Genomic DNA, 26,869 nt, shown 5'->3' with positions numbered 1-26,869 from the left:
ACAACCCTAAGGCCACCACTGCCTTTGCCCTTCAAACCGATTTCCCCCCTGCCTGGGTATTTCATTCAGGGTGGTCTCCTCCGCACAGGAATGAATGGGGTGCAGCCAGCATCCCATTTTTATCCTCTCCATCCAGGTTTCTTTTGCAACGCGCGTTTGCCTGAGCGGGGCGATATTTATGGGCCGCGTTCATCGTTCCCACCTTTCTTGCCGTAACGTGTGCTGGCTGCGGTGTGGCCAGACGCAGTGAAAAGTTCCCCGTCTAGGCGAGCTATCAAGATAACACCGAGAACCCTTGTCGCTGCTGACAGCTCCTTTAATACCACTCAGTATTGGAGGCATTTTTCTCTGGGAAGGTGATTCTGCTTTTCCTTTCATGGGCATTCATGTCACGCGGCTCGCTTGCCAAAGCTGCCTTCAGCTCTCTTGAACACAACCATGCTTTATGCTGACAGCAGCATGGGGGCTGCTGTTGTATAAAACAGCCTCCCCGGAGACTTCCCTCTCTGCAGCCTTCTGATGAGGGGCCAGAGATGTGTTGCTTATAAGACTTGATTAACTTGTCGGCCGCGACGTGTTTTGAGCGCAACGGCTTGTGGAAGCAATTTGCAATTTGGTTTTTTTTGTTTTTTTTTCAAATGGGCATGAAACCAAAACGCTCACAAAGTTTGAGGGCTGCATCCAAAACCTTATCGTTTGATTTATTTTCCTGAAGCCTTTCAACCAGGAGGATCCTTAAGTGGAACGTGCACTTCTCCCAGGTCTGAAATGCAGCCACTTCTGGGGTGGAACATAACAAGTAGAGAGCTCAGGAGCTGCAAAGGGGCACATCCAAAGTCAGATACAAGAGAGAATGAACAGCTTCCCGGCTCCCTTTCCTAACTGCTAGACAGCTCTCCCTTCCTATATAGAACTACATTTCTATAACATACTTTCAAAGTTTACCCAGGGATTGCCAGACACATGGGAACAAGCTGGCCCATACGCTCTGTTCTTGCTTCCTATTAGGATCAGTGTCACTTGAACAAATGCCTGGTTAATTTAGTGCCGGGTGTATTGTGGATCTTGCCTATATATGTCATGACCAGGGATCCTGGTTTTCTCTGATTTAAAAAAATCCCCAATTTTTGGTTAAATAAAAATAAACCCAAATCCACATTTTTCTGTGATTTAAATGAAACACCAATAATATATATATATTCACACACACACACACATATATACATACATACATATATGTGTGTGTGTGTGTATAGATTCCTTGATTAAGATGAAACATCATACATATACACACACACATAAATATATATACACACACACACATACATATATCTCTATCTATCTATCTATATACACACACAGATACACATACATACATATATACTCACATAATACACACACACACACACACACACACACACACAAGATGTTTCGTTTTAAATCAAGGAAAATGTAGATCTGGCATTACTTTTTTTATAACTGAAAATTGGGGATTTTTTCCAAATCAGAGAAAACCAGGATCCCTGGTCATGATGGAAAACAAAAGGACACCAGTAACTGTTTTGATGTTTCAAACCCACCTCCATCGCCCTTCCTTTCCCTGCACAGTAACTCTTAGCTACGCTCCAACTTTAGCTCGGGCCCTTCTGTACTGTAATTTCTGGTTTCGAAGGTGGCAGTGTTTGGGTTGCCTGGTGAAATGGTGTCAGTAATTCAGATTAAATTAGGCTTTGGTTAGGTGCGTAATTCATCATTTGTAGCATGACAACAATACCCATAATTACTGCTCTTATTGTTGCTCGTGAAATTCATGTGCAATAAAGGGATCTTAATATCATGCCAAACCTCACAGTTAATTTAGGTTCCATCTCCTTTCATTTATTCTGTAATAAGATAATTAGTTCACATAATTCGTCGTTGAATGTGCCTTCGTAACAAATATATACATGAATTAGCCTATTACACAACAAATGAAGGGAATCAAAACATGAATCATTTTGCAGGATTACATAAGGAATTATTATCCTCTCCCGCACACATGGATGTGGCCATGGTCGTTAGTATTTCCTTAATGATTTTATTATCTGGGGCTCCTGGCTGCAGCGTCTGCCTTACAGCTCTGCCTGGGATGGAGCATTGTTTTCACTTTGTTAGGGAGACTCCAGCACCATGTGCCAAGTAACTTCCAAGCCTGCAATTAATACCAGATGGCCAAAAAAAGGCAAAAAAAAAAAAAATCCACCCAACACTGCTGCCTAAAGCGAGGCACCTGGATCCATATTTAGGCAGCTTAATAGGGGGCTTGGCTTTCGGAGGTGCTGCTGGGCTGTTCACCGGGCTGTCTGACTTCAAAGGGAGCTGTGAGCACGCCTCACATCAGGAAGTTGGGCTTCACGAAGGGGGTGTTGTGCCTACACGCGGATTTGTGCTTCTAGGCTTCGGCAGCCCCATCGGAAAGCGGTGCTCCGGGAGGGAGAAGAGCCGGGGCCCATCACACCGACTAGGCGGTCTCATGCCTGGACTGATGGACTGCAAACTTTTTTATGCGACACGTAATGCATTTCACGATGTATAAATGGAGTTTGGAAGCCCAATTTTTAACTCTTAAAATTCAACCTTAACTTATACGCTGTATCACCATCCCCGGGAAGCGGTGCTCAGCTGGCGTGGCTGGGCTCGGCGCTTGGCAGCGCTGCTCACAGCAGACGGGGCCAGGCCCGGGGCCTGGGGGCCTGGTGCCGCTCGCAGGGGATGGGGTCAGGCTCGGCTGGCGCGGCCCCATCCCCTGCGAGCAGCTCTGCCTGGGCTGTGCCTTGGCTTCATCTGTGGCGAGCGGCACTGTTGAGTGCTGAGCCCGGCACCGCTCCTTGGGTGCCCAGCCCACAGGCACCAGTATAAGTCGACCCCATATTTCTGATCCCAAAAGTTAGGTCACCTTGTATACACAAAAATTAGGTCACCTTATATATATAAAAATTCCTAACTTTTGGGATCAGAAAAATGGGGTCGATTTAGACACTGTGTTGACATATAGGCTGAGAAATACGGTAGCTAGCTTGTTACCCCAGGAGGCTGTAGAGGCAGGCCGGGTAAAAAACGGACTAGGACAATTCACGGGTGATAGATGATAGATTCATGGATGATAATGTATTAATGACTATTAAACAGAACAGCCGGGGACGTACCCTCTGGCATCTCCAAACCGATGATGGGAAATGCCAGATCACTCCAGATATGCCTCATTCATAGGGTCTCCTTCTAAAGCTGGGCTCAGCAAACTATGTCCCAGGGGCCAGGTCTGGCCCACGGACACGGGGCTTTGGCAGCAGTCGCTGTCCCGTGCTGCCACGGTGGGACGCTCTCCTTGTAACGTGGAGGCGGTGGCTGGGTCCTAGCGCTCGTCTCGGACCTAAAACACTTGCTGACGACTGCTCTGACCCTCCCGCCCCTGCCACTGCTGCAGACACAGTACTGGGCCTTGGGCTGACCTGTATGGCACTGCTTATGGTCTTATGACCAGCCTGCAGTAGGGCTTCCCGGTAATGCAATTCCCACAACGCTGAAATCTTCCGTGGAAAACCACTAGACCGACCGTATCACTCGCAACCATTTCTTCAAGTGTCCAGGGGTTCAGCCCCGACAATGCAGCCACCCCTAGGACGCAGCACAGCAGCTTTGCAACCTTCGACTACGCAGCTTAGAATAATAAAGGAGTCCAAGACCCCAAAGGAGTCTTGTCAAGCTGGAGACCTCCCGTATGCTTCTTGCCAAAAGCACCACGGGGTGATTATTGGCCAGAACGGATGAGGACCTTGGATCTGTCATATCCAAAAGACAACAAGTCTAGCCACAGCCTGACTCCTACCCCTTATCTGGAACAAAGAAGTCCAGATAGCCTCTGGACATCACCAACCAGACTTCCTGCCTGATTTCCTTGGAGGTCTCGTCTAAATGCTGACCTGGCCCACCCTGCTTAGCTTGTGAAATCTAATGAGAACGCAGCTCGATAGCTCTCGTTATTAAATGCTCTCTATTTCCCAGAAATTGTTCTTGCTCGGTACTTAATGCCTTTGGTAACGCTTTATACTCCCCGTATTCTAGCATCGCTTTTCAGCCAAAGCCTTGACTCCTAAACTACCCCTTTATCTGCCGTCATGCTCTCCATTTGTGAAAGCCAGCTATCAAAGCATTCGAGGGATGTGGACAGGAGAAGAGTGTCAGCTGGAAGTGCATTTTAGTATTCTGACGGCCCGAGCAGCATTATTAAAACTAAACACAAACCTCTCGGTATCTGAACGCGGGATGTCACAATGATCTATCTATTCAATACCAGACTTCGCTAGACCTCTGCCGTTCCCAGAGGACTCGCCGCAAACCTTGGAAGTGCTCTGCGCTAGGAAATGTTTTCTTCCTGGGACACATTTCTCCCGTGCATCTGGGCTAGCGTCTGCACGGGAAACAGGGTGGAACGCATGAATTGCAGTCCACCAAAAATTCCCCGGAGGTTAAAAGGCAGCACGGACTAGCATGGAGAATCTGCAGTGAATCCGTCCCCGTCCTTCCTCCGTAACGATGTCGCGGCCGAGCGGCGTGAGGCTCTGAGAGGTCATTCCGGCTCGGCCGAAGTGTAGACCCAACAGCAGAGAGAAGGATGCTGCCTAATGGGATGACATTCTCCGATCTGCCTACCAGCCTGATTTGTATTTCCCTTCTCCCATGCAGCGCATGCCGCCCATTAGGAATATTAAAAGAAGAAAAAAATCAACCAGGCTGCTCTTCTCTTGACACATTCAGGTACCCAAGTAGTTTGCAAAATGGAAAATAGTGGATGCCTGGGCCCCATCTGACCCATTCTGGATGGGGTTTTTTTTTTTAGAGACACCAATACCAGCAGTAATGTAATTCAAGCCAGGACACGAGGCCAGCATTTGAGAGCCAACAAACTACATGCAGCAAGCTATTTTCTTTGGGAGCTAGGCTCCTTACTGCTCTCAGATTATAGAAGACCTTTTTCCCATCTATTTGAGTGGGTCTAATAAAAAGATATCAGATTTACCCAAAAGAACCCTGTCTGCCTACAAGAATAGACAGGGATGTTGAACAGGCAATCACGTGGCTTAGAAATGCGAACAGGTAATTATTGGCAATTAACTAAATGAAAAGGGAATCAAATAGGAAAAGACAAATAAGCTAGACAGGAATGGAAAGGCGCTGATGAGAGGAACTGAAAGGCATAAGTGGGGGGGAGAGGAAGGACCAGATCATGTGATGAAACTCAAACTCTGCAATACAGCTCGCCAAGAGGGATCTAACACCAGTTCTCCATCCAGCCAGGCACACCTCTTCCCTCTTCAACAGCTCCTCATGTCATTCGCTAAGCCACGGCGTCCCACGCAGTTGCAAATGCAAATAAACCGCATACCCATCTTGTGGCATCTCCCTAAACCTCACCATGACATCACAAGATCGTATCACTGCAGCAATACATATGCATGAGCTCCCGTCCCCTGCACACCCGTATAATATATTATAATTAGCTATGCCCAACATGCTACCTCCAGTGATGGGGAACAAAACCGAGAAGTCAAGTCCTTAAGAAGAATGGAGATTTCCCTGCTACAGGTCTGGGGGCTTTTGGGCTAGGAGGTGAGAGCAACTTAGCTGCATGGGATTGTCTTATTAGGGAAAAGCGGGGCAGTCTTTTCGTGGGTGAGCTATCACGCAGCAACTAACACAAGATAAAAACCAAGTGGGGAAAAAGCAGTTTGTTGCTTTTATTGTTGGTTTCTGAAATTGGACCAATTTGATCTGGTGCAATTTTGCCCACGGACAGTCTTAAATCAGTTAGTGAGTGGGTCAAGGCCCGAGCGAAAGTCTGGTCTTTGCTCTGACCTGCTAAGTTGTCTTGCAAATGCTCTGCTTTGTCCCGATGAGGTTTTACTGCACAAGTTAAGGACACACCATGATGCTCTATGACATGCTCCGGCTGGGCAGATGAGCCCTGGACATAAATCCTCCAAGAAGTCCTGGTTGCTGGCATCAGAAGCAATTCTGCTAGTCAGAAGGGATCAATCCCAGTTTAATTAGGGGACCATCCATACTGGGGCACACAGGGAAAGTGAAGGCGAATCAACCGATGGTGTGAATTTAAATCCGATTAGTTAAACCGCATTAAATCTCGGTGCAGACAATCTTAAAGGAGCCTTCACCTGATGCAACTTCATTCAGTTTGGGATTTTCATTTTAGTTCTGACTAAGAGTCAAATAGTGCAACCAGCCCCTTTTATAAAGCAGTTCACTTCGCTTTCCTCATGTTCTCTGTGCAGACAAACCACAGGGAGGATTCTGAAATTGGACCAATTTGAGCTGGTGCAATTTTGCCCACGGACAGTCTTAAATCAGTTTACAGTCTTTTTTTCCCCCCACTGTAAGTCAGCCTTCTACCTGTAAGCCAGGTAAACTCGATCCATATGTCCAGAAACAATGCTGTACTGGTTTAAGTGAAGCCAATGCACCTTGTGGACACAGAAAAGCCCTTTGCTCCTCCTGCACCTTTAACACAGGTCTGGTGGAAAAAACATCATCCAGATCCTAACCTTATTCATCAGGCTCATCGTCTTTTGGACCTATCCTCACTGAAACTCATGCCAGAAAGGCAATTGATTTCTCATTTATGGAGAGAAGCATGCGCCAATACAACTAAATCAGCACAGGTGCTAATTTGGAATAAGAGCACCTATGCACAGCCTTGTTCTGAAACAGCCAAAGGTAGGGATTGCAAGTGAAAACTGATTTATAGACCATTGCTGTGTAGGTTGTTTCTGAGAAATAATGGCCTTATGACCATACATATGACTTCAGAGCACTGATTCTCAACTGCGATGCTGCGGCGTGCCTTGAACTCCTTTCAGGGGTTGCCACACAATGAAGTAGGCAATCAGTATTCATAAGATAAACCCAGAGACTGCAAAAAAAGGAAAACAGTCTGACCTGGTTGTGGTCTTTCTGAGTTTTTTACAATAAAAGAATTGCTCTATTATTTTTTTTTGTAGTCAACAAATGAGCGATAGCTATAAGGGGCATTTTCCAAGGGGGACCTGGGGTCTAAAGAGGATGAGGACCACTGCTCCGAGCTAGAAAGGGCTTGACTGTCTGCTCTACACTCACAGCCTTTTACCCGATGTGAAGTGGATGAAGAGCACTTCAGGCCGGGGCAGAGGACTGCAGACGGGGCAGGATGATGGGAAATCAGGCCCAGCCTCTGAACATGCAGCTTCCCATACATATTAGAGCCAGAAGGTCATCTGAGCTCATGTGTTATGACCCCCCCTGCCCTCCCCACCCTGTAATTTGGAGATTGAGCCCTTATCTTGTGGCTGAGATGGAGCATATGTTTCTGACTGACGTCCCGTCAAGCGATGAAGAGCCTGCCAAACTATTCCAGTGGTAAATGACCCCAAGCCCTCAAAAACGCATGCTTTGCATCCAGCTTTGGCTTCCAGCCACTGTATCACATAACACCTCTGTTTGCCAGATTAAAAAAAACAAAAAAACAACCCTCTACAATCGGAAACCTACTCCTCTTTCTTAAAATGCACTGAAAAAGAAAAATGGCATCATTTGCCTCTTTCCAAATAGCAGACGGGTTAGTCTTTGGTTCATTTACTTGATGGGCCCCCTCTATTTACCGACTGCAGGCTATTGCAGGCAAAATCTATTTTGCAGCTAAAACATCTGCTGAAAACCCTCCAAGCAACAAGGAAAGAAAACTGTTGGAAAATCCTACCTGAAAAATAGCTATCCAGGCATAGCCAATATTATCAAAATTAATAGCTCCATTATGTGGGTTCACATCCCCTGCCATGCATACGTTGTAATATTGGTTCCAGTTTATGCAGGCATTTCTGTTGCTGAAATCTGGGTTATACAAATTTGGGGTGTAGGGGTCCATGCTCAAGGTGCACTCCACTTTGAGATGCTTCAAGTTTGGGATATTGGAGCATTTCTGCATGCCGTTATCCCGATGGGACGAGCAGATGAATGGATTATCCTCTCCGTCGTCCGGCTGATAATACGGATGCAGGAAAGTTAGGTTATATGTCCTAGAGGGAAAGAAAAGAAATGGGAGAGAGAATCAGTCTCCTTACTTGCCCTTTGCTTCAATAGCAGGAGGGGCGATGCCTTGCTCGATCCGAGCGCAAGGTGTTATTTAGCCCAGGGTTGGGGGCATAACTAATAGGGGCAACGTGGGAGTAGAGGGACGCCACCTGAAGTGAACTGCTCTGAACGGAGAAGACGTACACTGGGGAAAAGGAGCAGGGGTGGGTACAATGCAGAATGAAAAAAAAAAATCCCTCCTCATGCTCACCAAGTATTTCCAAGTTCCTAGATGCCTATATTGGTTTTATCCCACTCCCTGCAAAGTCAGTAGGAGCTTTGCTACTGATTTATTCTTCCCAAGGATGTTTCGGCCGACGGCAAAGAGCATTCGCTGGGGGGGCGGTCTGGCCAACTGTGCAATTTTTTTCTCAGGGGAAAGGCTGGGAGCTGTATTGCTTGCAGGGTTTAGAGGCCAAACGGGAAAAACTATGGGAAACGGAGCCCAGGGAAGACCTAGGCCCCGCCGTGTCATTTCCTTCCCCAGCTTTTTACGGACGGATTTGAAAAGACAGCGCTAATACCTAGGGCCCAGCCTGCAAATAACCTGGTCGCACCAATAGTCTGGCTTGTGATTTCTTATCATTTGCAGGATCAGGGCAAAGAGCAGGGAAATCCTTAGGCATCCTGGCTCACAGCGGTGGGACTCTTAGGAATCTGCTCTGAAAACCCGAGGAGAGGGCAGATCCCAAATTCCTGCCCAGGACAGGAAACCAGCACGCTGGAGATTTTCATCTCAGCCCGTCCATATCCAGCCACACACAGAGCTTTTCTTGGGTCCGAGACAAAAAAAATGCACATCGATTGCATTCAGATTTCTTAAAACTGGGAGGAGAAATCTGTAACTCCTACTTTCTGCGAATTGCGAAATCTCTGCTGTTACCTTCTTGGCGGCTGCCTTCCCATTCGCTGTCACTTTTGCGGCTATTCTGCTGAAAATACTCACATTTTTTGTATCTGTCCTATAGGTCTCAATCATCCTCCCAAAACCTGAGGCTACAAACCCATTATTGCCTTTCTGGCTGCCCTCCCCTTTTGCCCAGCCCTCCTTTTTCAAACATGGCAGTGCTCATTGAAGTGCCTAAGTCCTTTTGACTGGGTTTCTGCCCCAGGGCCTTGCACAGACAACCAGCATCACACGTCTGCCGCTTCAGACTGACTCCTGGACCTGCTGGGGTCTTATCTGCCACCCAGAAGGGCTTGAAATGTGGCCAGAAGTGCTTGGAGTGTCTCTCATTTCACGAGCAACGAGGAGGGACAGGGAGATCCCATAGGGCCAAACACTACAGAGAGAAAGCCTGACTTAAAACATCTCTTTTACGGTTCTTAAAAAAGCAGAGGAAAATGCTGGCAACAGAGGAAAGTTTTGGGCACCAATTTAGCACGCACGCTGCCCACTCAATGAGACTGATTTCCACTGTGTTAGTGGGTGTTGTACCATTCCCCCAGTGGGACCGGATCTGGTCCTCAACCAGTTACACCACTCATACCTTAAAGCTGAAATCATCTCCGTGCCTCAGTTGGGTTCAGCCCTCTTTCCACCATATCCCACCCCCCCAGCTCCAGGATTTCTACAGCTACGGTTTATCGGACATGATCAGCCGGACATGGTATCCTAATAGTCCCCGATCCTCCCCCATCCATCAGCTCCATTCCTGGAAATGTTGTCTGGGGTCAGAGGGCAGGAAGGCATTAAGGGTAAGCCTGATTATAATTATTCATTGGCAGTGGCAGGGAGGGTTGCTATGAGCAAGGATTAACAGCGTTACAGGAACCCAGTCGTCTGCAGTTTGCAAACAAAGCAGGCCGTGGATATATCGCAGCTGCTGAGCACATATCAGAAGAGGACGAATGCTTGTAGATTGGCATATTTACCTTTGCACAGAAGTCAACTGAGTTAAAAAAAAAAAAAAAGGCTGAATGCAAATAGGCCTAATGCTAATGAGTCACTGTAAAAATGCCCAAATCACTTAGGCTGGCTTTTGTTTCAGCTGGGAGACCCGCTCCTTTTTGCAATTTGAAGACCAGTGGACAGGGTAGACTGCCCTTCCCCAGAATATAAGAATTTACTGGATCAGACCGTAAGTCTGATCCAGTCTCCTATTTTGCACAATTTTGCCTGGTTTCCTATGTTGCACTGTGGCAGTGAGGATTTCAGGTATTTGGGGGCCATCCAAAAAAGATTAAGCCCCGTCTCCAGGGTTGCACAGTGCAAGTGAGGCTGTCAGGTTTTTGGGGGCTGTTCAAAGAAGGTAAGTTCGAGCAGACAAGTCAGAGGAGTGGAAGTCTGAGTCTAGCACCTTGGAGCTGGGAAGCCCAATCTCCAACGGGGTCCATTTCTGGGGTCCTCACACAGGTCTCCTGCAGAAGCTCCTCCGATCTAGGAGCCGAAATAGCACTCGCAGCATTGCCAGTGTAGCCTGGGAGCCCGGCCGGATCTACGTACAGGGCAAACCTGGAGCTCCAGTATCTGGGCCTGCTGTATTTCCCTCGGGCCAGCCAGGGTTGCAGCACATGGGAGTGTGGCCACACGCCGGCGCGTGGCAAATGCCATGCTGTGCAAAGCTGCCCATAAAGCAACAACCTCCTGATCCTCTTCCTGGATGGCTATGAGTTACCCAGATTATTATGTGTGGGGGGTGGGAAGGCCTCGGGCACCAAGCATGGCTCCCCTGGTATCTCAGAGGCCCAGATAAGACATCCTTGTCCAGCCATCCGGATCCACAGTCTTTTGCCCCAATTACACCAGGACACGATGTCCAGCGGATCCCGGCAGGATCTGGAGGATGCCTCCGAAGCAGCCTCGTTAATTCACAGCTTGGAAGATGGGGTGGACGTGGCACTAAGGCTCCCCGAGCCCCAGGCCCCCAAGCTGCCTGGCCACCCCATCTCGATCCGCAGCCCGGCCCAGACCGGCGCGTAGCGCTCGAGCTCGATGGCTTGAATGCTTCCGACAAACAGGATTTCCCCCTTCCCATGCATCCCTTCGTTGTGAGAGAAGCGGCTTGGGCTTTTTTCCTTGCAAACTCGGCACTGAGATGCTCCCGGCAGGCACGGGGAAGGTCAAGCACGGGCACGGAGTGGGGGGATTGCTTTTCATGCCTCGGAGTTATCACCCGAGAAGCCTTGCCCACAGCTGCCTGGCTTTAATGACATGCCTAATCCTCACTGCTCTTCCATAATGACTGGCTGCAGATGGGACGCCCGCTCAACTGCCCGCTGGTCTGTGCTTTTGATTTTTTTATTTCCTAGGCGTTTAAACTGAGCATTTAAATCAGCGGCTGACACTGAAGGATGAACAGCACTGGCCACAGCTGGGGACAGCAGCAAGCCTGGCTGTGTCTTCATGCCTTTCCTGACCTGCTCTCTCAATGAGCCTCATGTCTGATCCGTATCCTCCCTGCTATTCCATAGCTGTCATAAAACCCCCCTTCCCCTGGCATCCCTTTCCCCCAGCTCGGCCAAAGTCTCATCATTTTTGACATGCCCACCCATTCAGTCCATCATGTCCAGCCCCACCTCAAGTTTCTCTGCTCCCTTCCTCAACCTGGCTCTCACAGCAGGAAGCCACAGCGGAGACACAATTCACCATCTCCTCTTGAAATGCCACGCTGCTCCCTTCTCCTTCAGGGCTTCCTGTGCAAGGCATCAGCGGTCTTGCAAGGAGGCAAGAGTTAGGCTTGCTATAAGCTGGGCGGTGTTCACCAGTGGGTACAAGAGGATGAGGCATCCATGCATCATGGAGAGGAGGAACCCTGTCGGAGGTGGAGGACATGGCCTCTGAAAATCCAGGCCCATGCTTTTTTGCCCTCAATAGCATCAGAGATGAAATTAGGTCAGCCCTACCTTGCTACTTATCTCCAGCTTGCAAATCTAGGGCTGATTATTATTATGCATCCTATTAATAATGCTTGTCTCATGCTACAATGTCATCTCAGTACGTCATCAGCCCCAGTTTGCCAGATTTCTTTCCTCAAGTCACGGTGTTAGGACGGTCCATTTGTTCGAGAGTTGTCAACACAGCCGTAGTGTTTTGCTGCAGCTGCATGACACGTACTCAGCATGCACTGCTCCAACAGCAAGTGAAGACCTACCATGCACTGATATAAAACCCTGAGGTTATAGCGGTTACAACGTCTGGTTGATGATGTGGCATTTCCCCGCCTTGCAGGAACAACATCAATGAGGTGGCGGCTGACAGCAGTTCAGAAACCAAATCCCGGATCCAAATGTTCTGACGCCGCTCCATCTCCAGAAGCTGATTGCAGACATGAGTGAACTAGCAGATGAGCATAGCCAGCGCAGCCTTCTTGAAGCTCTTTTGGAGTCCTCTCCAAGAACGAAGAGCACCTCAAAGTGCAGAATGAACTTCAGACAAATCCTGTTTCTGCTGAAAAGTAATTTGGCTTTTCAAAAAAAAAAAAAAAAAAAAAAATCCATCCTTTGGCATGTCCCTGGGAAGATCAAGCTGAGCTTTAACAAGGAGAGCCCCAGTCACTTGATGCCTGAGATGCTTTTTGTTGTTACACAAGGAAAATAAAAGCCATTACTGGGAGCGGTCTGCTGCTCTCCGATCTGACTTAATTGCTCGGAGATGCTGTTTATGGTTCTGGGAGGGCAGGATAAGAGAACTTCAATTCAATGCCAGCTCCCTAGTCTTTTCTTTCTGGAGCAGGGCAACTGGGTCATGGGACTTTTCCTGACATTTGGTGTAGGCCCATAGGCCAGGCACCAGCATTTTACTACTGGTAGTGGAGTCAGGTTTAATGCATATAGAGCCCTGGGGTGGACTCCATATGCTCTGTACCACATACACGAGGGTCGAAGGTCCAGCCTGAACTCAAGTGACCCTATGGGAACTGGTGTGCCTTCACCCCGCTAACAGCACACAAGCAAGGGATGTGGTTAGCATCACATCCAGCTGCCTTTGACTCTCCGGTCTAAATGACGAGGTACCCATTTCACAGCTGGGTCAGTTAGGAGCAGTCTGTAGAGCTAGGCCTAATCCCACCCCTTGGGGTCCATAGCAAGATACGCTACCTGCTCTGCCACCACAGTCCACATGTGACCACAGCTGCTAGGTAATCAATTAAATCCCACCCCCCCTCCCCACATAATCAACCAGAAAGGGGAAAAAAAACCCCTAATCAACCAAAAGGACTGCCCCCCGCAACAAAGTGGCCAAGCAGTACTTGGATAGGATGCAGGTTGGTAATTCTTCAGGGCAGGGGCTATGATGTGAATTGTTTCTGTGAGGTGCCCCCTGAGCTCCTGGGTGCTTGCTAATAATAAATGAACGATGTATTTCTAATCAGCGCTGCCCTGCTTTCAAGCTGAGCCCTTACACAAGCCTTGATTTAAGCCTTTTGACACAAAAATGCCACTCTGCAACTGCCCGTCAGAGATGCAGGGGAGTGCGAGTGGTAGGATGGGCTGCGGACAGTGTCCGTCATGAATTTTTGGGCCCCTTCCCCACCCCGATCAGTAATGATTTGTAACCTCACATCTAGCCCCAGGAATAGGGAAGCACAGTGAGTCAAAGCAATTATTGGCTATTCACTGGTGAATGCATCTATCCCCAGGTGCCCCTGCCCACGCATGCTGTTCGCCCGGCTCTATCTAGACAGAAGCACACACTCCGTCAGTCACTGCTGCCGCCCACCTGCAATCCCCGCTGCCTCTGCAGGGAGCCCCTTCCTCCCGTCCTCAGCTCCCCGCCAGCCCGACTTACCGCGCCTGGGGAAGGGGAGGTCGAGGTCGGGTGGACTGAACAACAGACTGATCAGAGGACCACTGTGAGGCTATTTCTAGGATATTATCAGTGACCGGGCCGTTTTCTTTGTGGGATTCCCAGGTGCAATGGAGGAAAACCTCTCTGATGAAATGCACTCGGGAAAAGGCTGCCCCAAGGGTTTGGATTCACCTCTTGTGGCCTGTCCCTACCCCAGGTCGGGGACTGATCAGCACCATTCGCCGGCAGATCATAATGCAAATGAAAGGAGATGAGTTGGAGGCAGAGTAGGGCAAGGACAGGAGTATTATCCTTGTGCCACACACGGGGAAACTGAGGCATGATTTCTTGCGGCAGGCCAGCTTTGACGGCCTTGCAGAGCACCGAGCTCCCGAGCATCGCTCCTGCAGATAAATCCCAGCTTTAAAAAAGTGGCTCTTCGCTGGCCAAGCTGCAGCAGCCCTCACACCCCCGGGAAGGCTGCATGGTTTAGTACTTAAAACACAAAACAGGACAGTCCCAGCTCATTCCCTGAGCCTCGGTTCCTGGCTGCTTGATTCAGCTACGCCAGCTTTCTAGAGTCCAATTTCAATAAATCAAGCTGGAGAACTAATCCCAAAGCAGCAATGCTGCCACCGAACCTGGATTTCGGAGCTGAAGGTGCCCAGGGAAAATAAATTAGCTCGTATTTATCAGGACTGGAAAAAAGCCTGGTTGGGGGCAGGGAGGGGAGAGTCTTCCCAAGGGAGCTGGCAAACTCTTCCTTTACAGGAGGGCAAGACATGGCCTCTGCACCGCTTTCCATCTCTTGCCACCTCACAAAATGCCTTATAACTAACTCCCAAAGCCTGGTGTCTTGCAGACCGGCCTGAATTCCTCCCAGCAGCCTCATCTACCTCTTGTCAAGAAGGAAATTTCCATGCTGAGAAAACAGGCTGGGTGTACGGCACGAATGCTGCCGCTGTTATGTGAGCAAATGCGACTGTTGCTGGGGTGGGGCTGGGGAGGGGGGGAGGCCTTGTCCTGACACATCTGGTGCATCGCTGAGGGCCTGAGGGAGGAGGAGGAACACGCCAGGAGAAACGTTACCTGCGGCATATCAGCAGGCACAGCCGCGCCGTTTGCGCTGCGGCCTCGCTGGAACCGTCGGTGCAGGGAGGCACCTCACACCCGCTGCAGGTTGTGTGGGTGGCAGCCGCGGGGGCCCGTTAGATCCTGCGCCAATTATCTCTTCGGCTCCAGTGCGGAGCGGCCCCGTGCCGAAGGCAACGGGAGCTGCCTGTGTTTACCGGGAAGCCGGAGAGCTGCTCGGCACAACAAATTGCTGCTCGGGGAGGGAGGATGCCGCGGGGCTCCTTTGCAACCACGAAGGGGCTGGCAGCTGAACCCGCCACAGAGATGCTGCACATCGGGGAGGGTGGATGGATGCAGCATCTGAGCCCCATTTGGGCTTAGGCGTTAGTGCTGTTTGGACAATGAGACGGGCCTGTTACGGACGGTGGCTGCAGGCAAGGCCCTGGGTGCCGCGGAGCTGCGCGTTTGAATCCTGGGAGTGTCGATTCAGCCCTCCCCGGAAGACAGCAGCATAGGGCACTTTTCCATGGGATTGCAAACACGTCTACACAGGGGCTCCGCAGATGGCAGAGACATCTTCACAGAGCATGGACCTGACTCTCCTCTTTGCTTTGTGCTTCGGTTTGCTGTCATGAGATAACGAACCCCGAGGGACCTTTTGCCTGGTTAATGATCACATCCTCCTTATTCAAGGCTGCCTGCATTTGCAGGAAGAGTCTGCTTTGCAAATGCATCCGACCCAAGCTTCTTGGTGTCTGGAGGACAGAGGCATCCTGCCCCTTTCCCTTTCCCCACTATGCTGCTCTGGAGATCGAGAGCATCCCTGGAGTGACAGCAGCTTTTGCTCCCTACCAAGGGGAATGACGGGGTGTCTTAGCACCATGTGCTCCAACCCTGGGTTTTGCTGACCAGAATAGAGCAGTCGATTGAATTACACGGCCTTGGGATAAGCAGGATAGTTCCACACAGCAGCTGACAGGCCACTGGAGGCTCAGGCAGCAAGTTATTCTTCATATCCCTCATGTGTCCCTCCCTGGGTTTGGAAGCCTTAAGCAGGGGATGCTCAGAAAGCCCTAGGAGCGATGAGGATCCACCCTCGATCCGGATACGCCAGCTCAGTGCATGCATGCAGAGACTGCTGGGGCAGCAGCGGAGGAGACTGCTCTGCTACAGCCACCCTGTACACTCTTGGGCAAGTCACTTAACTTTCCGACTCATCCTCAGTACCCCAAATTCTGCTCCTTTTTCTCAATTCAGCACTTGTAACTGCAGCCCGTTACAATCCGCTTGTGCCACGTGGGGCGAGGTGCCCTTTGAAGCTGTAATTGCTTTCCTGGGAAAACCAGCTCAGGCTGCAGTTCAGTAGACAGGGCCTTTTAATGAGCCAGACAGATGTCAAAGTAAGCTGGAACTCGTTATCTTCAGGGATGCACTGGGAAACCCCCGCTCCCAGTACCGGAGCCCAGGCCCCACTGGCCACTAATGGCATTAAGGGGGCTCCCAGCTCTATTACTCATGGGTCATTATAATTAGGAGTAAGGCTGGACTTTCCGAGGGAGAGAGACCATCTGGACTTATGACTGTAATTAGCAGCTGACGAATGCTGGAGTTCCCTTCCTGGTTAATGTTTAAATGCACAGACGCGCGGCACAAATGCTGACGGTGGACAAAGCCCGCGTGAGTGACCCTGGCAGGTTTGGCCAATGTGTGCAGGTGACACCAATGCCCTGATCTTCCCCCCTCGCTATTCTGAGTGCAAGGGAATCGCTCGTACAGTACGCCGTGTGGGAGCACGCTGCCGGCTGTGTGTCCTCCCAGCCCCAGGCTGTGAATACACCTTCCCCTTCCTAGTGCAACTGCCTCCAGTGCTGCTCCTCCTTCAAGGCTCTTTGGGTGAATCCAATATCTTTTATTAGCCCGACTCAAATACTTGGAAAAATTCCTAGAAAGTTTCGGGTATAAAATACCCTTCGTCAGGCTGGGGGAGCATCCGCAGTTGGTGTGTGCGCTCTTCCATCCTGGGTGGAAGAGCGCACACACCGACTGCGGATGCTTCCCCAGCCTGATAAAGGGTATTTACACCCGAAAGCTTGCTAGGAAGAACTGAAAGCTTGCTAGGAAGAATTTTTCCAACTATTTGAGTTGGTCTATTAAAAGATACCAGATCTGCCCAAAGAACCTCGCCTGCCTACGTCCTTAAACCAACGTGGCTACAACCAGCACCCCTGCTCCTCCTTCAAGATGCACCTCCTGTCCCCTGGGTTGGATTTAATCTCTAGGTAGCACACGCTCCCCGCTGGGCTGGGCAGAAGGGATGGTAATAGGGGTAGCTCGCCCAGGACTCGGTGAAGGTCAGGAGCCTGGCACTTCACCCGATGTTTCTGCTAATGGGGCGCTGGTGAGCCTGCAGCCAAACCAGCTCAATTAGGTATGGGCAATACCGAGGAGAGACCTCCGCGGTAAGCTCAACTGGCTCAAACGCATAGGAGAGCTGGAGGAGAGCTCGCCTTGGTTTCTGCATTACTAAACCTGTCTTATTCCCCCCCCCAACCATGCCTGTTTTCCTCCACTCAGAGCCTCCATGGAGCCTGCTTTAAACAACAGGCGTCCTCAACACCGAGGGCTAAGCCCACTGCACTCTTAACTGATTTCTACGTGGGGTCTGGGTGACCCGAGCTGCTTCTTTGGGTCGAAGCTAACAAGAAGGCTGTAGTAACGAGGTGCCGCTCCCCTTACAAACAGATTCAGGAGCTGGCACCGCAGCTGGTCATTGGCAATGTCTGCCCTCTGTGTCTGCCGTGCTGAGAGAAGAGCAGGGCACGCGGATAAGGCAGCGGTGTAGCAAAACTAGGCCCTTTGCTCAGTCTCTCATTGCTCCCGTCAGCCAACAGAGGAAAGCAAAAGCACCGGCACGCGGTAAAAAGCCCCTTCGCACCACAAAGCAAAGGGGAGCTGCTCTTTCGAGAGCACCTACCCAGGCACATTATTATTTGCAAATAAAGCAACCTGGGCTAATGGATTTGGAAGCTGCTAATCTCCGGACCCATGTGCTAGGAGGAGAAAGGCACCAGAAAACGAGCCCCCAGAATGGATCGTCTTACTATCTTACAGCGGATTAGCACCTCTTTCTCTGCCAGCTGCTCAGCGTCTTGACTACACTTCCCATGATACACTAGGGCCACCCCTCCAGCCGAGTCCCGGGGACCACATCCTGGGAGGTGTTGTCTGGGTGTGAAGCCCAGGCGCAGAGCAGAATGGGCTCCCGGGAAATCGCGGGCACTGCTGGCAGCATTTCCAAGTCGAAACGCTGGGTTTCCAGGCAAGAGAGACATATCCGGAGAGCAGTGGCTTTCCACAACGACACGGCATCCCCACTGTTTCATGCTCGGAGAGATAGAGAAAGCAGATGTTCCCGTTGCCACTTCAAATGGATGCCTCTGCCGTTCTCTCACAATCTATCTGCGTCGAAATAAAACCCATCTCGACTCAAAGTGGCGACTTTTCCGAGGGATAAAGCGGGTTTTCAGAGGAACTGGAAAGACGGAGGAACTGCAATCGCTTCTGCACTCCCAAATCTGCTGCAGAGCTGTAAAAACCCGGGCTGCCCAGAGCTGCGTTGGCAATGGCACTGCTCCGCTTTGGCATCAGAGGCCTGGGAGAGATGAAATGGGGGGGGGAAATGCAGCCAGCGGGCCAGCTGCTGATCTCACTTGCGCTGGTTTTACCCCAGTCGAGCTCCAGCTCTCTGCTGCTCTGCACCTGGAAAGCTAATCTCTGCAAAACGGGCTCGAAGTTCACCGGTTCCCTGTGCTGCGGAGACGACAGCAGAAGCTGCAGGGCATTCACGGAGGCAAGTCCCAAGGCCACGCAGGAGTGTCTGCAAAATGAGAGCCAGGGCTTTTCTCTTGCCAGCCACAGCTACCTAAGTGGTCTCTCCTCTGGCATCTAAGCAGAAAAAAGTTTATCCCTGGGAAAAGTTTCTCCCTGACTCCAGCCTCCTGCTCCAGCAGCAGGCTCAAAGCAGACGGGAAGGAAGCCGAGGTGTGCAGGGTGCCCCTCTGCACTTCACGCCCGGGTGGGCAGTCAGAGGTCACAAGCACGTTGTTGTAGGCTGACGAGAACAACAGCGGGATTTAGAGACGTGCCGCTTGGCAAACAACCCTAAGTTGCCAAAACCTCACTCCCATTCCAGTGCAGATCTTTATTTACCTCTACTTAAAACCACCGGCTTAATTTTAATCCTACATCCATTGCAGGAAGCTTTTCCCCCCTCCTTCTTTTTGGCTGCTCTTCCTGGAACTAAAAAAAAGGCACGATGGAGGGCCAGCCCCACGGGATTCAGATAAAGAAGGACAGTGGCAACGCTGGAATAGGTGCAACCATACAGCCAATGGGCTATAATGTGCTCCGGTGTCCATCACCTGAGTGCAACTGCTGCTTTAAAGGTCTTCCCCTCGTTGCAGGCCACCGCATTTATTTCCTCTCCTTTTTGCCCATGGCGCTGCATGCCCTGGTTATGCCAATGACTGCAGCAGATGCCAAGGCAGTGCTGAAGTCATTAGGCAGTGATAAAATCAGTAGGGTTAGCTTTTCAAGGAGCTGTGAAGGTGCCAGAAAGAACCATTATCCTTATCTGCTAATGGCACAATGAAGTCTCCGCCGGGATTCCTCGGTGCGGCACGAAAGGGCGAGCCTCGAAAGGCTGCTAGGCCTATTTAGATAAGACGTCAGAAGTTTGACAGCTGATGCAGTTGCCTCGGGTGCCCTGGAAAAAAACCATGCATGCTGCCAAGGAAGTTAGTGGGAGCAGGAGTAGGCCCCATGGGTCTGGAAAGCAGCCCTGGACTTGGAAGAACGAGGGCTGGTGTCTGTAGGGAGGTTGTGGGATGGGAGGGTGTGAATCCCCAGGGCACTCGCTTTCCAGGGGAATGCTCTGCCTTACTCCTTCTCCCTAAAATGAATACTCTGTACCAAGAACCAAGGTCCAGATGGGGCAGCATCTGGGCTCCAGGGGAAGACCATAGGAGCAGAACAGATAGGAGCAAGTCCTGTCCCTTTCTGCAGGGCTTCAGAGGGCCCCAGATGAAGTGGAGCCACGGCCATTTGGGAGCTGGTGAGCCCGTGCATCCTCTGCACTCTGCTTGCTGGCGTAACTCTGTTTGCACCTGCGTCAAGAAAAGGAGCAGCGGATGTTGGGTGCTCCCAGGCAACGCTCCACCCTGGACTCCAGTGGTGCGGGAGAGCCTGTTGCATCCTGGCGTGAGGGGTACCGGGTAGCAGGCAAGGAATAACTCACCCACGAGTGGACGACATGCGCGGAAGCAGCAGAAAGTCCCGATGCCATCGCAGACCGGCTGGGCTCCCCAGAGGCACAATACTTCCTTCCCTACCCAGGCTGCAGAGAAGTCTCGCTGCACCATATCCAACTACTCAGGCTTAATGCACGGGACCTGACTTAGTGCTTAATGATTAGGACAGAGGTCTTGATAAGAAAACCTGCGGTGCCTTTGAAGCTGCTAATGGACATTACATAACAGCCTGTGCCTCTGCGCTGGTTAATTTTTGTATTTAGCAAGTGATCCCCATGTGGTTAATTTTTAAAGGGTCCATTTTGCAGGAAATCACATATAATTTTGGCTACAGGGGGATGCAAACTCGGCAGAGAGATTAGAGGGACCCGTCTACGTTAATTATGGCTCCGTGCTCCAGGCGCCCAAAACACTGGACTCACGCTGTGCTTGCTCACTATAAAATGGTAATGCAACCGCTCGGAGTGCAGCGTTAACACAGCTTCGTGGGCTTTTAAATGACAACTGTGTGATTATCCTATGACTGATGGAAGGTCCCAGCGAGCAGCGAACTGTCTTTGATTGGCACCGGATAGAGAACGCGAGGTCGCCCGTATCCGAACGCTGAGATGTGGGCGGGGGAAGCACTCTGACAGCCAGAGAGAGAGCTGAACAAGCATTACCGCTTTCTAGTGAGGACTGGATAAAAGACACCATAGCTTTCAGTATCCTTGCCCGGATGAATAAATATGGAAAGGCCCATCGTACATAAGAAATCAAAGCTCTGGGGTGTCAAGAGCCTTGCCCAAGGCCATACGATAAGTCAGGGGCAGAACTGGGAACAAGAGGCAGATGACTAGGGTTCAGCGCCAGGGGTGGGCGGATGCCCCCCTCAGCCTTTGCCAATCTGGCTCTCTTTGGGCACTCTCCCCTCCCTCTCGCGTTTTGATGAAGGGATACTCTCAGAAAAGGGAGGCTGCTCCAGGGCTTCCCAAGTCAGATCTTGTAGGCGCTGGTGTTGCTGCTCATCACTTTAAGAGCTAATGACGTGGGCTCCTTCCTCCCCAGTACCCGTGCCCATGCCTCGCAGATGTTATCCATCACTCGATCCCTCGGGCCTGCCCTCTCTGCCCCCTCCTGGGCTCAGGCCCCATCTCTGTCCACCCATACCTGGGCATTTTGCCCATTCTGGCTATTCCTGGGTGCAGCTCTGGGTCCCTGGCCTTACTTCCACCTCTCGCAGTCACTGGGTTCCTGGCCCCAGCTCTGCCCTTCACTGGGCTGCAGGCCCCGACCCTGCTGGTCTCTGGCTTGTGTCCTCCCGGCCTTCAGTCCCGCTCCTTCGACCCTGGCCCTGCTCTCGGGCCAGTTGGCTCTGCAGCCCGGCCAGTCTCTGGCTGTGGACCTCTCTTGGCCTTTCTTGATCCCTGGTCCTTCTCCAGGGCCAGTGAGACTGATGGGCACCCTGGCCCTCGGCCATGTGCTCCCTTCCCAGGTCCTCTAGCCCTGCTCTCTCTCAGCCCTTTATTCTCTCTTTGCTCTCTAAACCATCTGGCCCCTCTCTCTCGGCGCCGGCTGGGACCTCCTTACCTCCCCTTAGTCCCATCCACAAACCGCCAGACCTTCACACTGCGTTGCTCTTTTCCACCATCCCTAAGGCCGAGCTCTGAACACCTCCCATATTCCAGCTGACAAGAGGACTTTCCAACGCTCCCTCTGCAACGGCTGACGATCCCCCGTTCACTTACTGGGAACGCACATTTTTGTTCTGTTGACTTCTGACTTTTTCCCCAAATGCGTTTTGTCAGTGGTCCCAGGACCTAACTCTTTTCTTCCCTTTTTTTTTTGAACTTCACGGTTTCTCCCTCTTTGCTTTTCTGTTTGGAGCAGGAGCCAGCCTTTTACACTGAAACACCGGCTAGTCTATATCTCGGAGCACACATTACAGATCCCAGCTGCAGTTCGGCTCTTGTTTTAATTGCCCGACGCGTGTTGTTGCACAGAAAGTGGGAAAAGCCTTAGATCCAGGTTAAATCCCTTGCATGGGGAGAGATTTGAATTCCACTGGGAAGCGCTGATCCTCCCACATCCGTTTTGAGCATCCAGCTCTCGTCCCTTGGTTAAATAACGTTAGGCTGGTGAATGCGTTTCACTCCATTTCCCTTTCACAAATGATCCAAGAGGCAGAGGAGTTGCTTCCACCCTCTTGGGGCCCCGAATTTGCAAGCACGTCTTAACCACAAATGATGCCCGATGCAGGCAAAAGGGATCAAGCAAGCCAGACAGAAGCGCCCAGAAGCAACACCTTCAGATGCATCCCATATATTATTGTTGTGTGCCTTCTATCTTTAATAAATACAAGTGTGAAAAGCCCTGTTCATATGAGTCCAAGGGATTTCTATGCTACCTTCTAAAGTGACGTATTAGTGTTCCCCGCACTGCACGATCATTAATTACCCCTTGTGAAACAACTCTGTTCCTTTTGCTGGCCGGTAAACCCAGGTGATTCGCCCAGCTGCAGAGCCAGTGGAGGAGCTGAGATTAATGCTTGCGTGCTCCTAATGTCCAACCCTACGTGCCTTCTGCTGGACTGCACAGCTTCGATTTTAACCAGCCCCCAAAATGTGCGGATTCAAACGTACAGAGGAATAGAGCAGAAAATCCCTGACAGCATTTGCATTCGGCACCTCAGCACGCAGGGTTTGATCGTGGTCTATTCATTTGCAACATTGCACATAGCAAGAACGAACACTGGAGCAAACGGGCATCATTACTTTGCTTGCAGACTTAGCATGTGCCACCTGTGCCCACTAGTAAAATATAGCGATAACTTAAACTAGGATTGGAGCCCAGGTGGGAACATGGCTGGCTTTCAATTCTGGGGCAACTCAGAGGGGTGTTTTGAAAGGAGGTCTACCATGTCCTTTCAATCCAGTCCATCACTCTTTCCCCCCCACGCAGCACGAGGCTTTACTCACGGTGGAGTACGAACGTCAGGGTGACTAAGGATTAATAAAAGGCTGCACTTACGGAGCAAAGGCACCTACCAGAAGAATGGATATATCTAAAGACATGGCTCAAAAGCAAGACCTTAATGAATTTGTACAGCACCCAGACCTTCCACTCTGTATGGGCATAGGAATCTCAGCCTTGGACAACACAATATAGTCTTCCTTCCATAAAGGACTACATCGACCGACAGTGCCACATTGTCACCTGGTAGCAATCGGCAGAGCCCTGCTACTTTCAGAGGCACAACAAATGCCAGTTTAGAGCAGCTGAAAATCTGATGCGAAGTGCTAGGAATGGCAACAAGTGAACAAACCTATCTAGTAGCTCAGTCCAGCTTGGAGGACTTACGCATCAAATGCCCAACCTTTTTTTTATTGCATGAGCTGAGGAGGAGGAAAAAGTGGTATGAGACTCACCGTCTATTGGGACAACACCCAGGCCTGCTTCTCCTTCAACTGGAGAGGGGGAAAGGGCAAGATGGGGAATGTTTGGTTGTACTTACATTGCAAAATTGCTGTCGAAGAAACACCTGTTTCTCAGCAGCCCTGCCCAGAGCTGGACGCCGACGATCCCAAAGATGAAGAAGACAAAGAAGCACAAGAGAAGGACGTTGCCTAACATAGGCAGAGTATCTAACAGCAGGGTGACGAGTATTCGCATACCTGTGGGGAGAAGGAGACAGCAGGTTACAGGAGTCCCTAGCAAGCCCTTGGATGAGACATGGGATCTGGTGCCCTCATCAGAGTTCAGAGCCCCTCCGAGGCCTGGGAGGTCCAGATCTGGCCAATTCTGGCTCAACTCTTGCTTTTCACTTAGAAAGGCCATAACATATATTACAGTGTGCCTCAGAGATTATAGGTCAGATGCTACTGCACTTATTGGGCATCTAATGTGGACTTAGGAACCCAAGTGTGAGTCCTTTCCACCTTACTCAAGGCCTTGAAAATCCATGCATGCGCCAACTTTTGTAACCCACCGTTATCCTACTCTGCAGACAGTCATAAAAAGGCAGTGAGGAAGAGGGGGACCCACTCACTTTTTGTCTAAGCCATATTTCAGGGATTCAAGCAGGGTGGAATAGACTTGCTTGTAAGTGCCTATGTCCATGTATGCACCCCCGCGCCTACGTCTACTTACGCACTTCATCGGTGGAAGAGACTTTGGCCCCAGGGATCTCTCATAAGCAGCAGGCACTGTACAGGCACCTAGTGGGACGCAGGCCCTGTGCCAAAATACTTGCAGGCTAAACTGCAAAAACAAAGCATGCAAAGGGAACTGGAGGAATGAAATGACCTGTTCAGGGGGTTAGGATTTCACCTACTCATTTATTTTTGGGGACGGGGCAAGATGCACCCTACAAGGTCTACAAGCGTTCAGACGTAGCAGGTTTCTCTCCCCAACCAACTACGGATGCCCTGCATAGTTGGCCAATATGTATTTTTAAAAATGCACGCAAGCGTTTCAAACACATGCCACAAACTCTGTCCTCCAGAGCTTGGAGATGGGACCTCAGTGGGCTTCACACCTTTTCCAAGGACCATTTGTCCGCAAAACGAACACAAGGGAGATGGGGCTCTCCTTTGCTATGCTCTGCTAATATGCTTCAACCATTAATTCGAGGCACCATCTCTAATCCACGTGCAGGTCTGTACGTGAGCTTGTCAGCAAGGCAGAGATCTGTGGGGGCAGTGCATCTTTTGGCGTGGCGCGGTCTCCCGCACTAGGAAAGAGTCCGAGGTCAATTCAAGCCTATGTACCACCAGCAAGAAACTTTCCTGGTCACTGCTGGCCTGGCCTGAGTTCAAACCCATGGCCTAGGTATACGAGGCTGCAAAGAAAGGACAGGGGCCCCTCCTAGAGTATCTTTACCTCCAGTCACTTGAATACTTTATCTCCCTGCTTTTTGCTTTGGTCTCTGCTGGCTTCCTAAATGCAAGCTGCTTGTCTTTCTCCCTGCATCAGGCCTCCTTTGAATGTGTTTTTCCAAGGGGGTTTCATGCCATTCAGTGCTTGTCGCCAGGCCCGAGGCTATGGGGACCGACAAGCTTGCACCCTGTGCAGTGGCGGTGCGTAGGGCAGTGGCAATTTTTGCACCTGCCTCAAATCAGTGCTCAGGCTGGTGCCCTGCTTAGCCCCTCCTCGATACCCTACTAGTGTAGCCCCACGAGTGTCTCTCTCAGTGGTTGCAAAGACGGCATAACTTTCCTGGAGAAGCTTCACTTGTCTGCCCATCCCCCCCAACCTCAAAAATGGCAATCTGGGGGGCAAGAAAAAGACAGAACAGAAAAAAAAGCAGAACAGAAGGGAAAGGGTGCCTTCTGCCCAAGGGACCCTTCTCTCCCCGGAGTGCGTTTGTGCAACAGGACTTGAATACCACCTGCTACCTGCTGCTGCTTTCACTGCAGTGCAATGCATCCTTGTGCTACACACAGCAGTCACACTCAGATCGGGGTAGGGGGGCTACTTGCTTTATGCTTTTGCCCCCCAAAACCCACAGATACTGAAGCTAAAGAGGAGCCTCTCTGCTTGGCAGCAGCGGTAGTCTTTCATCCCCTCTCTGGGCCTGCCGCTGGAAGGCAACACCGCTCTGTGATACACGTGGGACGTCAATCCCTTCCGGGGAGGCTGCAATCACCAGTGCCGACCGAGGTGTCCAAGCCCGCGTCAGAGCCAGGCAGGACTCGAGCTCCTGTGCAATATTTATGCAGCCGGGGAGAAAGAAGCACGGTTGGTCCACAAGACCCCGGAGGGGGCACACGGGGAACACGGCTGAACATCACCCGAGATGTACGGGAGCGTGGCTGATCACACGGTAAGCCTGTCAAGCCTGCCGCGTTCTCGCAGAGGGCTCTCCGGTCCTCACGAACTGCGCGGCTGTCAAGCCTTTCACCCCTTCACAATTACTGACTGATTGCTCGGGCCGTCTCGGGCGGCGGTCCCTTTGGCAGATGAGTTTCGAACGCGATGGGGCGGCCCGGATGCCTCGATCAAGCATCTGAAGAAGACGTAATTGTTTCATAAGGACAAGAGCAAGTCGGCAGAGCTCCCCAGGGGAGCTGCAAGACAGAAGGAGCGATGGTTTCAAGTTGCGGCAAAGGAAGTCGAGGTTGGACATTAGGAAGAATTTTCTCACTGGGACCGCAGGAAAGCACTCGAACAGGTTATGTAGAGAGGTGGTGGAGTCTCCATCCTTGGAGGTTTTTAAGACCTGGCTAGACAAGCTTTGGGTGGGATGAAGTGCTTGGGGCTGGTCCTGCTTTGAGCAAGGGGTTGGATTAGACGCGACCCCCTTCTAACCCTCCTCGTCTGCGGTTCTGTGATATCTTTACAGATTGAACGCCTGCTCTCTCTGTGCCTGGATGGAGATGCGAGCTCTACCCTGGCTTGCAGGAGTGTTGTGGGACTGCAACCCAGGGGAGACGGCAAGACTGTCATATCAGGGTCACGAGCGCCATGTCCGTTCTGCAAATAGACACGCATGCAGGGGTCTTCCAGCGTTCCCAAAGCACGGGCCAACCGCTGCTTTGCCTCTCCTTGCTCGGAAGCAAGGGGTCAGGGTGACTTCCAAGTCTTAAGTGAAAACTAGAACAAAAAAAACCGAAACAAA

At 50.9% G+C, this 26,869-nt stretch overlaps 1 protein-coding gene across 1 annotated transcript in view; it reads right to left on the bottom strand.

The window, feature by feature from the left end:
• The window catches only part of CACNA1H (calcium voltage-gated channel subunit alpha1 H), a 398,447-nt gene that overhangs the window by 140,593 nt on the left and 230,985 nt on the right, over positions 1-26,869 (bottom strand). Inside the window, exons 5-6 of the mRNA XM_019542139.1 lie at positions 23,765-23,924; positions 7,787-8,102 (exon numbers count right to left, since the gene is read on the bottom strand). Coding sequence (XP_019397684.1) covers positions 7,787-8,102; positions 23,765-23,924 — 476 coding nt within the window. The remainder of the gene's footprint in view (positions 1-7,786; positions 8,103-23,764; positions 23,925-26,869) is intronic.

Source organism: Crocodylus porosus, unplaced genomic scaffold (assembly GCF_001723895.1).
Source record: "Crocodylus porosus isolate Cpor-Errol unplaced genomic scaffold, CroPor_comp1, whole genome shotgun sequence".
Taxonomy (NCBI): domain Eukaryota; kingdom Metazoa; phylum Chordata; order Crocodylia; family Crocodylidae; genus Crocodylus; species Crocodylus porosus.
This window is presented reverse-complemented; position numbering and strand designations above follow the sequence as displayed.